At 34.5% G+C, this 13,856-nt stretch overlaps 1 protein-coding gene across 5 annotated transcripts in view; it reads left to right on the top strand.

The window, feature by feature from the left end:
• Positions 1–13,856, top strand: part of PDS5B (PDS5 cohesin associated factor B) — a 194,950-nt gene that overhangs the window by 140,830 nt on the left and 40,264 nt on the right. For all 5 annotated transcript variants that reach the window (XM_025923648.2, XM_086713920.1, XM_086713929.1 and 2 more), the window contains exons 20-21: positions 2,649–2,772; positions 5,386–5,544. In XM_025923648.2, coding sequence (XP_025779433.1) covers positions 2,649–2,772; positions 5,386–5,544 — 283 coding nt within the window. The remainder of the gene's footprint in view (positions 1–2,648; positions 2,773–5,385; positions 5,545–13,856) is intronic.

Genomic DNA, 13,856 nt, shown 5'->3' with positions numbered 1-13,856 from the left:
TTTCATTTAGTACCTAAAAGATGTCACTGCATTATTTTCTGGATTGCATAGTTTTTGATGAAAAGTATTCCTCTGTATATATTGTTTTTGCATATGTAATGTGTATTTTTTTTCAGACTATTTTTAGGATTTCTTTTCTTTATCACTGTTTTTACCAAATTGATAATGGCATGTCTTGGAATGATTTACTTTATGCTTCTTCTCCTTGCAGCTTATTGAGATTTGGGGGACTATGGGTCTTTTTCCCATCAGATTTGGAAAAATTGTGGCAACTATCTCTTCAGATATTTTTTTCTGTTCACCCCTCCTCACCTCTTTGTTTTCTAGGACTCCAGTTGCATGTATTTTTGACTACTTGATACTGTCTTACAGGTCACTGATGCTCTGTTCTTTTTTTTTTTCCTGTCCTTGTTTCCCTCTGGTTTTATTTTGCATAGTTGCTATTGCTATGTCTTCAAGTTCACTGATGTTTTCTTCTGTAACAGATAATCTACTTTTGATCCTATTGGTATATTTTTCATTACAGGTTTTGTATTTTTCATAGTAGTTGCATTTGGGTCTTCTTTATGTGTTTCATTTCTGTCCTCATGTTCATGTTTTCTTGGGCATATGGAGCATCTTGATAACAGCTGTTTATGTCTTTGCTAATTTTGTCACCTGTGCCATTTCTGGGACTATTTCTATTGATGAATTTGTTTTCCTCGTTATGTATTACAAGGTCTTTCCACTGTGGCTGGTGGAGACCTGAATTACTAGCAGCCCCAGGTGCGTTAGGGAATTTCTTGGCTTATTGCTTTCCAGTGTTCTTTTCCTGGTCTCAGGTAGTTTTTTTCTTCCTCATGCATGGCACTGATTATTATTCAGTCAGTGACTTGCGACACCCCTCTGTGGATCTCCAGAATTCAAGCTTTCTTGCTGTCTTTGTAGCTCACTCCTCTGTGGAACTCTGTCCTAGAAATTATAGCTGCTTCAACTCCCATCTCGGTCTCCCTCAACTCCATGCTACCACCAGATTCTTACTGGGTTACTTCTCCTTACATGGCAGTCTGGAGCCCTGCAGGCAGCAAGTGAGGATAGATGTAGGCCTCTTGTAGTTTATTTTCCATCTTTTAGGGATTACAGTCATATGCTGCCTGTTGTCCTGTGTCCAAAACCTTTAACATGTTTATCTGTTTTCTGCTTGTTTAAAGTAGGAGAGAATCCCATTTCAGATATGCCCTCATCATGTGAACTTTTAATTGGTATGTTTTTAATTGTTTGTAAATGAGTGAAAGTAAACGTCTTTTCACACATCTCTATCACACATAAATATCTACTTATTTTAATATTTATTTTTGGGAGGGAGAGAGAGAGAGAGAGAGAACACACACGTGAGTTGGGGAGGGACCGAGAGAGGGAGACACAGAATCCAAGGCAGGCTCTAGGCTCTGACTGCCAGCACAGAGCCCGATGCGTGGTTCGAAGTCTCTCAGATCATGGTCTGACCTGAAGTCAGATGCTTAACTACTGAGCCACCCAGGTGCCCCTGTATATCTACTTTTGAAAAACTTTATTTTATGTCCAGCCCATTTGTCCATGATATTGCTTGTCATTTCATTCTATATTTGTAGACGATCCTTACATTAAGGATATTAACCCTTTGTGAAACAAAATGTAGAATTTCCCCTCAATTTATCACTTGTCTTTTTATTATATTTTACTGTTGGTGTCTTTTGTGATACTCTATTACTGTTGATGAATTATTGTATCTATGAATTCTTAGTATTTGGGCCCTGGGTTGGTATTGAGCAAGGAGGTAGATTCAGAAGTTGCTTTTACTGTGAGATGTTTGAATAGTTGGGCTAAGAGATCTTGCTTTATTCATTATTCTAAGTTTTTGTGTTGTGTAATGATATGATACCTGAACCTTCTTCCAGCTACATGACTTACTCCAGAACTCTGCTCAAATGTTACTTTATCTGCAGGGTCTTCTGTAACCACCCTCTTTCAAATTATAATACTCACACACCTCTCCCCGCTCCCTATCCTGTCTTCTTTCTTTTCCTTTTTGCCTCCACAGAAGTTATCCCAACTTGACGTAACACATATTTTGCTAATTTATGTATTATTGTTTGTCTTGTCCAAAATATGCTGGTAGCATGAAGGCAAGCATTTTGGGACTTTTAATAGTGCCCAGCACATAGTAAATACTTAGTTTGTATAGGTTTTATAATCCGATTTCCCGTTATGTAGGTTGTCCTGGTATAAAATGAAAAATGAATCAGAAGAAGAAAGGGACTTGAAAAAGTTTAGGTCCCATTATAGTGGTCTTATATGTTGTATAAGGTGGCAACAATTTAGCGGGAGTGATAGCTGTGAGAATAAAAGAGAAGAAGCTAATGGGAATGACATTAAGAAGAAATGGGTTGCCATCCATGTTTGTATTTAGAATTGTTAAGTAAAAAGAAAAAAACTCTTGTATTTGGACTGTATTTTTAATATAGATGTTTATAAAGCAGAATTAGAGACAGTTAAAAATGAGTTCAAGTAGATTTTTTTGTTCTTACAAAACATTACTTAAAAAATACAAATGGTAAAGTATCTAGTGGAGTCTTGCTGATTTTTCTGGTTTACTGTTTTTCTTTAATTTCATTTTTTGTTTTCTTTAGAGCTTTGCTTCCTGTTTTACATCACAAATCTAAAAAAGGACCCCCCCGTCAAGCCAAATACGCCATTCATTGTATCCATGCGATATTTTCTAGTAAAGAGACCCAGTTTGCACAGATATTTGAGGTAAAGAGAAAAAAAAAATTTTTTTTTGTTTCATATATTATAATTAAAAAACACATATTAATGATTTTATAGAATGTTCACATTTGGAGATGCATCATTTTATAGTATGTTTTCAGGATTTGAATCAGTATAATCAATATTGGTGAGTGGTTAAAATATGAAAATATCTGATTATTTAGATGTTTAGTACTAACTTAAATTCAGAAATCAAACAATTATATCGTAATTTTCGGTAGCTTTTTTCATTAATAAGTAACTATATATAAAATCATACTTAGTGATAATCAGTAATGATTATTCTGTCAGTTTATAGGTTTAAAAATTAGAGTTCTGTTTACGAGATACTGCTGAAGTTTGTGGAGTTTTGTCAATTCTAATTGGTAATATAAAGTACAAATAGATTTATACTTAGATAATCACTGACCTAATTTTATACAGATTAAATTGTTTTTTAAATACATATTTCATATTATTTTTTCTATTTTATTAAATAGAAATTACTATTTCCCTTTCTAAGCATTGCATTTTATTTTAATCTACTATAATCTGGGGCTATCTTTAGTATTCTTACTATATATTTAGCATTTTTACATAGTGCAGGAACCTTGAATGAAATCAAAGCAGTTTGGAAAGTATGCTGAAGCTACTTCACCATAAAAACTTTGACTTGTTATCCCTGTTTTGAAACATTTATGGTAACCTTTTCAAATCTTCATGTATAATGCTAAAGACCTGAACAAGGAAGAAAAGTAGTTGTCTTTATCAAACATTGTCTTTGCTGTATATAGCAAATAACTTATTTTTAATTTTGTGCCTTTTGGGGTGGAGGCATTTTTTGTAGTCTGTTTTTATATATGAGAATGACTTTAATGAATTCATGTTGATTTAGAAAGCTTTTGTTTTTCTTGATTAGTCTCCTTTCTATTCCTTTCAATGGTGATAAAGAGCAAGATAACATTAATAATAACTTGAATTTGTTATGTACTTTTATTTTCATTTTGATATTATATATCTGGTATTTTATTTATTTTTTTCTCTGATATTTTATTTTATCTTTACCATAACCTAACCTGTAATCCTTCTGCTATAATGTATAGGTTGGCTACCTTCTGAGAAAAGGTTTCATAGAGGTATCTGGCCTTTATGAGATTACTGTTAATCCAGGGTCTATTAATTTTGCTTTCTTAGAAATGATTTTATTACCTTATTTTGTAAAATTGTCACACTCATTATTGAAAAACCCGCATGATCAGATTTTCATTTATAATACAAAGAATCTGGCATTTTGGTGTACAATGGAAGTATTGAGGGAAGTCATCAAGAATAGCGAGAAGTAAACTCATTTAAATATACTTTTGGCCAAATGAAACCTTATATTGACCCGATATTTTAGGGGAAGAACAGTTTAATATTGTTTTTCAAGCCTAGAATTCTTGGTGTTCAGCATGGGAGGACAGCATCAACTCTTTATTAAAAGTGTCACTGAAAATTTTAATAATCTATTTACTTGTTTACAAATCAAAAGATACAAAACAAATCCAAATAGTAAGTAGTAAAATAATAAGTTTTCTCCTCCATCTCAGCCCCGTATCCCCAGCTACCCACTTCTCATTCCCAGAGGTAACCAGTGTTATCAGTTTCTAATACACTTTTCTCAAGAGTATTTATTCATAATACACATAATACACACACACGCACACACAACACACACAAAATCACAACATAGATTTTGTCCCTTTCCCTCTCTGCTTATGCTAGTGATAGTCTACTATAGTCACTCTTGGGATTTCCCTATTTTAAAATTGTAACAAAACATTTTAGGTATTATCCTACATGGGTATACGAGGAGTCTCATTCTTTTGTCATGGCAAAATATGTATTAATGTTTGAGTTTTCTATCAGAATAATAAAAATAATTCTCTTAGTTGTGGCACTTAATAGTTGATGGTATAAAAATGCACAAAAATGCATGTGACTCTGTATAATAAAGTTTATTTCTTGCTCCTGAAAAAATGTCCAGTTGGGTGTTTGGATTGCATTCTAATCAACAGTTTAGACACACAGACTTTTTTTGACAAATGGCTTCTCTTTTTAGTCCCGCTGGAACCTTGGTAGTAAGCCTGTCAGTGAGTAAAGAGAGAATATGGAGAAGATACATTTCTCATACTTGCTTCAGTGCGGGGATTGCATACCTCACTTTTACCCCCAATCTGTTAATAACCAGTGCTTTTTCACATATTCTCATCTAACTGCAGAAGAAGCTGCATGTGTAGCCATGCAGGAAGTAGAACAGAAGTGGATATTGGTGAACACTGCCAGTCTCTAACATATTCATCTATGTGATCATAAAATATACAATACATAATATGATTCTCCCATGCTGAAGTTTTTTTTACCTATTTCTAAAATATGACTTGGGCAAAACTGAAAATAATTAAATGTGATGCCTTTTAGATATAAATAACCTATAGTTTAAATATAAGCTTGAGCTACTACTTACATCATGTATATGTATTGAAGCTTCTATAGGTTTTTTTTGATTTGAGCATGAAATATGTGAAGTTTATTTACATATTTATAGAGTTGAATATGTTTTCCTTTTCTCATTTTCAGCCTCTGCATAAGAGCCTAGATCCAAGCAACCTGGAACATCTCATAACACCATTGGTTACCATTGGGCATATCGCTCTCCTTGCACCTGATCAGTTTGCTGCTCCTTTGAAGTCTTTAGTAGCTACTTTCATTGTGAAAGATCTTCTCATGAATGATCGGGTAATTTATATTTTTTAGACCTGTGTTCCTCACATTGTTATCTTCTAAAAGTGAAATGTTGTAAATAACACTTCCATTTGGCTGCTTTCTTTGAGGTTTTCCTATCTTTTTAACATGCTGTTATCTCCAGTAGAACTAGAGGCATTGAAACATGTCTTTAGTTGAGCATATGCATGTAACCTGCAATACATTCCTTGATAAATAAAAAATATCATTTGATTTTCTTTCAGCTTTACAGTGGATTAATTTTTATAATGATATCTATTTTTATTTTTTTTTATTTTTTTTCTTAAAAATTTTTTTTTTCAACGTTTATTTATTTTTGGGACAGAGACAGAGCATGAACGGGGGAGGGGCAGAGAGAGAGAGGGAGACACAGAATCAGAAACAGGCTCCAGGCTCTGAGCCATCAGCCATCAGCCCAGAGCCTGACGCGGGGCTCGAACTCCTGGACCGCGAGATCGTGACCTGGTTGAAGTCGGACGCTTAACCGACTGCGCCACCCAGGCGCCCCATGATATCTATTTTTAAAAATGTGAAGACTGACAAGCTAGGTCACATTATGGTTGTCATGACAATAGTTGTTTCTTTCCCTCCATACAGTAGAGAATTAAGAGCACTAGGAGAAAACATTAGGAAAGAACTAAGTGATTTTGTCTGTCTTCAGTTTGTGAGTATTTGGGGTAGGGCATGTTTGAGTCTGGGAGAATTGACTCCTTATAGTCATGTGGCATTTTGTGCATGTGTGTGCATATTTATGTATACACACACATATAAACATGCATGTGCAGACACTTATGTAACCAGTTTTGTGGCTGCTGTGTGCTCAGCACTGTACTAGGTTCTTTGGAGAATTAAAAGAAGTATAAGATAAAGTTTCTCCTCTTAAAATATAGTTATAAACCTTGCAGTGTGTAGCTATATTACTTACATGTTTCATATTCATCATTATCTTCTATTAATATACTTTAATGTACTATTAATACTTTTAAACTGATTTATTATGGAAAAATAGTTTTGGGAGATAATAGTCAAGATAATTGTATGTATTAGATCTCTGATGATTTGTGGCTATTTAACTTTGGTTGACCAGAGCCCTGTAATTTGGAGACCAAAGGCCTGTGTTAATTACCATTGTCCCTGGCTGTGTTCTTCAGCTATGTCTCTCACTTTTCTTCTCCCTAAGTACAGTATTTCATATGTTCTTTCGGTTATGTATGCTAATCATGTGTTTCAAGTTTGATATCCTTACTTTGTTTTGTTTTCTTTAATGCAGAAATTTTGTTGAGATAAAAGTGCATACTTTTTAAGGGTGTGGTTCATTAAGGTTTCACAAAGTTAGCATTTTTGACCAGCTGACAATCCAGGCAAAGAAGTAGAAATTTACCAGACTCCCAAAACCCCTGTGTCTTTTTCTTGTTATTAACCTTCCCTTCTCCCAGAAGATAACCATAATCCTGACTTCTAACACCAAAGATTAGTTTTACCTGTTTTTGAACGTTTATAAATGGAATTATGTAGAGTAAATTTTTTATGTCTGACTTTTTCTTAACTCAGTATTACATTTGTTAGATGAATCCATCCTGGTGTATATAGCAATGGTTTGTTCATGTTTGTTGCTGTATAGTATTCCATTGTTTGTGTATGCCATGTATCTGCTCTGTTGCTAAACATCTAAGTTACTTCTGGTGTTAAATGCATACCGCTATTACAAATACTCTTTTACATATCATTTTGTGCACTTATGTATGAATTTCTTTTTTAGTTGCTGTATCTTAGAGTATAAGTATGTATAAGTGGTTTTAGTAAAATTTGCCAAATTATTTTTCTTTCTTTCTTTTTTTGCCAAATTGTTTTTCAAAATGATTATACCAACTAATATTCTTATATATGCTGAATGAGGGTTCTAGTTGTACCATTTCCTTGACTGTACTAGATATGGCAGTCTTCAACATTTTAGTCATTTTATGAAGTGTAATGAATGATATGCCCTTAGGCACATTTTCCTATTTGTATTGACATTTTGGTTCTCCTCTTTCGTGAAGTGTCTGCTCAAGCATCTTCCACATTTTTCTATTAAATTGTCAGTCTCTTATATTCATTTGTAAGATTTCCTCATGTATCTTGTTGGCAATATGGTTAGCAAATCTCTTTTCCCACTTTGTAACATGCCTTTCACTCTCTTAATGGTGTTTTTTTTTTTAATTAAAAGTTTTTTTTTTTTTTTAATGTTCATTTATTTTTGAGACAGAGAGAGACAGAGCATGAATGGGGGAGGGTCAGAGAGAGAGGGAGACACAGAATCCGAAGCAGGCTCCAGGCTCCAAGCTGTCAGCACAGAGCCCGACGCGGGGCTCAAACTCACGGACCGTGAGATCATGACCTGAGCCGAAGTCGGACGCTTAACCAACTGAGCCACCCAGGCGCCCCCTTAATGGTGTTTTTTGATGAGCAGAAGTTCTTAATTTTAACAGAACTCATTTTATTATTTTCTTTTTAGTACTTGTCTTTTTTGTCTACTCCAAGGTTGTGAACATATTCCCTGTATTATTTTCTAGAACAATGGTAATATACAAGCTTCTAGCCACATGTAGCTATATAAATTTAAGTTTAAACTAAATATAATTGTAAATCTAGTCACACATTTCAAGTGCTCACTAGCCACATACTGCTAGTGTCGAACAGCCCAGAACATTTCTGCCATTTCAAAGTTCTGTTAGACAGTGTTGCTCTAGAAGCTATATTTATTTAACTTACACATTACACTCTGAAGTCTACTTGGGATTGATTTTTATATATGGTATATGATTACTATCCAGATTCATTTTCTTTATTTCCATCTGACTCAACTCACATTTATTGAAAAGACTGTCTTCCTTGCTGCATTTAAAAAAAAAAATTGAGATGAAATTCACATAATGTAAAATTAGCTGTTTAAAGTATAGAATTCAGTCACATTTTATGTAGTACATTGACAATTTTGTGTGACCGCCACTTCTGTCTAGTTCCACATCATTTTCATTAAGCAGTCACACCACATTTCCCCAGCCCTGGGCAACCACCAGTCTCCGGTCTGTCTTAATGGATTTAACTGTTGTGAATATTTCCTATAAATGGAATCCTGCAATATGCGACTTCTTGTGTTTTTCTTCTGTCACTTAGCATAATCTTTTTGAGGTTCATGTTGTAGCATACATCAGTACTTCATTCCGTTTTATGGCTGAATAATATTCTGCTGTATGTATTTATCACAATTTGTTTATCCATTCATTCAGTGATGGACATTTGGGTTATTCCCACCTTTTGAATATTATGAAAAGTGCTGCTATGAATTTTATGGCTGGGTATTTGTTTGAGTACCTGTGTTTAGTTCTTTGGGTATTTTCCTAGGTATATACCTTTGCTAGATTATATGGTGATTCTGTGTTTAACTTTTTTATTTTAGAGAGTGCTCAAGATGGGGAGAGAGGCAAAGGGGGAAGAGAGAAAGAGAAAGAGAAAATGAGAATCTTTGGCAGACCCATGCTCAGTGCAGAGCCTGACACCAGGCTCCATCCTATAACCCTGAGATCATGACCTGAGCTGCAATAAAGAGTTGGGCTCTCAATTGACTGAGCCACCTAGGTGCCCCAGTGTTTAGCTTTTTGAGAAACTGACAAACTATTTTCCACAGAGGCTACACCAATTTACCTTCCCACCAGCACTGTATGAAACTTCCAGTTTTCTCCACATCCTCGCCAACTTTCTATTTTCTGTTAATTTGATTATAGCCATCCTAACGGGTGTGAAGTGGCATCTCACTGTGGTTTTGATTTGCATTTCTCTAATGATATCGAGCATCTTTTGATGTACTTATTAGCCATTTGTGTATCTTTTGGAGCAAAGACTATACGTGTCTTTTGCCCATTTTTTTAGGGCTCTGTGTTGAGTAGTGAAAGTTCTTTATACTTTCTAGACACAATTCTCTTGTCAGATCCATAGTTTGCAAATATTTTCTCCCATCTTGTAGGTTGTCTTTTAAGTTGTCCTTTAATTTTTTAATTGAGATATAATTGATATGTAACATTATTTAGATGTGTGCAGTGGAATGATTCAGTATTTTATATACTTTGAAATGATCACCACAAAAAGCCTAGTTAATATCCATCCCACACAGTTACATTTTTTCCCCCCTGTGGGAACTTTTAAGATCTTGGCAGCTTATCAAATATACACTATATGGCATTACTAACTGTAGTTACCAGGCTGTACATCACATTCCATGACTTATTTATTTTATAACTGTAAGTTTGTGCCTTTGACCCCATTCAGCCATTTTGCCCACCTACCCCTTCCTTTGTCAACTATCAGTCTAGTCCATGTATCTTTGATATTATATTAGCCAGTCTGATAAGTGCGAGGTTATATCTCATTCTGGTTTTGATTTGCATTTCGTTGATGATTAGGGACACTGAGCATCTTCTCATGTGTCCTCTGTATGTTTTCTTTGGAGATATTATCTATTCAACTCCTCTGCCCATTATTTAATTGGGTTGTGTTTTTGATACTAAGTTGTGTAAATTCTTTATATATTTTGGATATTAGCCCCTTATCTGTTGTATGATTTGCAAGTATCTTCTCCCATTCAGTAGGTTGCCTTTTCTTTTTGTTGGCAATTTCTTTTGCTGTGCAAAAGATGTTTAGTTTGGTATAGTCCCGTTTGTTTATTTTAGTGTTTGTTCCCCTTGCCTGGGGAGACTCTTGCAAAAAGTTACTGCTGAGACAAATGTCAAAGAGCTTACTGCCTGTGTTTTCTAGGAGTTTTATGATTTCAGGTCTTTTATTTAAACTTTTTCCCTTTTGAATTTGTTTTTATATGTGGCGTAAGATAGCATGTAGCTGTCCAGTTTTCCCAACACTCTTTATTGAAGAGACTGTCCTTTTCCCATTGTATATTCTTGTGTCCTGTGTCATAGATTGTGTGACTGTACTAGAAGCACACACACACACACACACACACACACACACACACACACACAGGTTTACATCTGGGCTCTCTATTCTTTTGATCTCTTTGTCTGTTTTCATGCCAGTACCATGCTGTTTTGATTACTATAGCTTAGTATAGCTTGAAATCAAGGAGCATGGTGCTTCCAGTTTTGTTGTTCTTTCTCAAGATTGCTTTGACAAGTTTTGATATCTAGTAACAGAAGTCCTCCAAATGTCTTTAATGACAACTGCTGCTGTTGCTGCTGCTACTACTGCTGCTTCCTTATTGTCATCAGTAGCTTTTTCAAGATTGTTTTGGCTATTGTTAGCCTTTTGCATTTCTATCTAAATTTTAGAATCAGCTTGTCAGTTCTCCCTATACTTCACCCTAACTGGCTGGAATTTTGATAGGTATTATGTTGAGTTATAAATTTTATTCATCATCATTTTAATACCACTTCTCATTCAGTGAACATGGATTTATAATCTGAGCTTTCTATTTCACGAAGATGGTATATGTCTTAGTCTTCAATTTCCCGGGATAAGGTTTCTTAAATTTTTGTGTGGATGTCTTATCTTTCTTAACTATGTTCCTAGGCATTTTATGTTATTTGATGCTATTGTAGATAATATGCTTTTTAATATTTACCTGCTAACTGTATATTGTTGGGATATGGATGTAAAGTTTCTTCTCTTTTATATTGACTTTTATCCTAGGGTATTGTTAAAGGCAGTTTGTAATTCTACCAGTTAGTTTTTGCATTTGTGGGGTTTTCTCTTTTCACAGTCATGTCATTTGTTCATCGAGACAGCTTTAATTTTTTCTTTTCCATTCTTAATGCTCTTTATTTCTTTTTCTTCCTCATGCCTTGGCCAGGACCTTCAAAACAATAGAAGTGGTGATAGTTGACATTTTTATCTTCTTCTCAGTCTTAGAGAGGAAGATGGACTATTGGTAATCAGTAGAGGACTTGAAAACTTCATCTAAATGACATAACTAGGACACTACAGTGAATCTTCGTCCTGGTGTATATTCTTTCAACTTCGTCTTTTATTTAGAGTAGTCTGTTTATATGTAATGTAAATAGTGATTTGGGTTAATTTGCCATCTGATTTTTATCTTAAGTTTGTTCTGTCATTTCCGTATTCATTTTACTCTTCTTTCTTTCCTTGTTTTTGATCAAATATTTTTATTCTGTTTTCCCCTTTACTGACTTGTTTTTTACATTTTCCTCTTCTTTTAGTAGTTGCCCTAGAGATTACAACATTCTTCCTTGACTCACTGAAGGCCAGTATTAATGAGTCTGTTTTAAACTTTCAGGACAGTAGGTTCAGTATTCTTAAGAACTTTAGCATACTTTAATTCCCTTCATTTCCTGATGCTTTTTGTGCTCTTGTACACATAGGACCATTACTGTTGTGATTTTATACAGTTAATATTTATTTAGATTTACAACATATTTTTCCTGTTTTCTTGTTTTTCATTCCTTTTTATTTATGTGATGATTTTCTTCCTACTTAAAGAATTAAAGTAGTATTTCTTTTAGTGTGGATTATTGTGAATTCAGTCTCTTGGGTTTTATTTGTCTGAAAATGTCTTTTCTTTGCCTTGATTTTTTTAAAGGATATTTCCTCCAGGTTTAGAATTCTACACAGGTATGTTTTCTCCCCTTACCATCATCTTCCATTTTCTTACCTTTTCTCTTGAAATCAGCTGATGGCCTTGTTCCTTTGAAGATTTTCTTTTTGCTTTGAATGCTTTTAATTTTTTCTATTTTGCATTGGTTTCCAGTTTCACTAAGGTGTGTCTGGATGTGCTTTTCTTTATATTTATCTTACTTGGGGCTTGTAGATCTTCTTGAATGTTTAGCTTTGATATCTTGCATAAATTCTAAAAAATTTTTGTTTCATATTCTCTTTCCTCTCTTACTGTAGTTCTAATCATGCACAGTAAACATACAACTTATTTTACTATGATACAGTTTTTTTTGACACCTTCATATACTTTTCTCCCTGTTGATGCTTCAGTTTTGTTTTCTTCTGACCTGCTCTTCAGATTTGTTTAATCTGTGTTAAGCCCATGCACTGAATTCTTAATTGCATTTATTTTATATTTCAATTTTATAATTTATTTGTAGCTTTAAAAAAATTTTTTTAATTTTTTTTTTTTTTTAGATGTTTATTTTTGGGAAACAGAGTACAAGCGGGGCAGGGTCAGAGAGAGACAGAGACACCAAATCCGAAACAGGCTCCAGACTCTGAGCTGTCAGCAGAGCCCAACATTGGGCTCGAACTCATGAGACATGAGATCATGACCTGAGCGGAAGTCAGCCACTTAACCCACTGAGCCACCCAGGTGCCCCCCTGTAGTTTTTAGTATAGCTTTTAGTTCCCTGTCAGAATTCTCTATCTTGTCATTTAATTATTGAACTTCTTTAATTATGTTAATGTTGACATCAGCCTTAATTTCTACATCACCTGTGGCTCTTTTTGTCTTATCTGTTTTGTTTTTTTTTTTCTCTTTTTGGTAAAATCTTGTCCTATACACATTTTTTAAAATATTAATTTTGAGAGGTGGGGAGGGGCATAGAGAGAGGGGGTCAGAGGATCCAAAGCAGAGAGCCTGATGTGAGGCTCAAACTCCCAAACTGTGAGATCGTGACCTGAGCCAAAGTTGGACACTCAACCTACTGAGCCACCCAGGTGCCCTGTACATGTTATTTTTGATTGAGTGGTAGATTTTGTGTGTGAAAAATGTTACAGATAATTTGAGGCTCTGAATAATTTTGTAATTCTTCTGAAGAGGATTTATTTTTCCTGCTGATAGGTAGTTGAGCTGTTGTCAGATCACGTTGGTCCAGTCAAGAATGCACTGTTTGGAAGCTAGACTTCAGTTTCTGACAGGGTGATTCTTTTTCTGATCACCTTTAGGTGTAGGGTGTATTTGTTAGGGATCCACCTAGATGTTCAGCATGTTTTATAGGGACTCTGTTCTTTATTGGGCCCAGAATTCCAGTTTTTTTCCTTTCCACCTCTGTGACAGTGATGAAAACATTGCTTAATTGTCAGTTTCTTTCCCTTTTAGAATCAGTTATCAGTTTTTATGAGAAAAGCAATCCTAGGGCCAGACTCAAATCTCTTGATTTCTCTCTTCTTTTGAAACTTTATCCTGCAAATTTTCACTGCTTTGGTAGCTCTTTTATCACCTTAAAACTGATTTTTTTAAAAAAAAGATCTGTTATCTAACCTTTCTGTTTGTTCCAAGGAAGATGGTTCAAAAAGTCTAATCAGCTTTTGTCAGAAACAGAACTTTCACCTTTTTTAACCCATTAATTTGTCTTATT

The sequence above is a fragment of the Puma concolor genome, chromosome A1 (genome assembly GCF_028749965.1).
Source record: "Puma concolor isolate L17-30 chromosome A1, mPumCon1.1.hap2, whole genome shotgun sequence".
Taxonomy (NCBI): Eukaryota; Metazoa; Chordata; class Mammalia; order Carnivora; family Felidae; genus Puma; species Puma concolor.
This window is presented reverse-complemented; position numbering and strand designations above follow the sequence as displayed.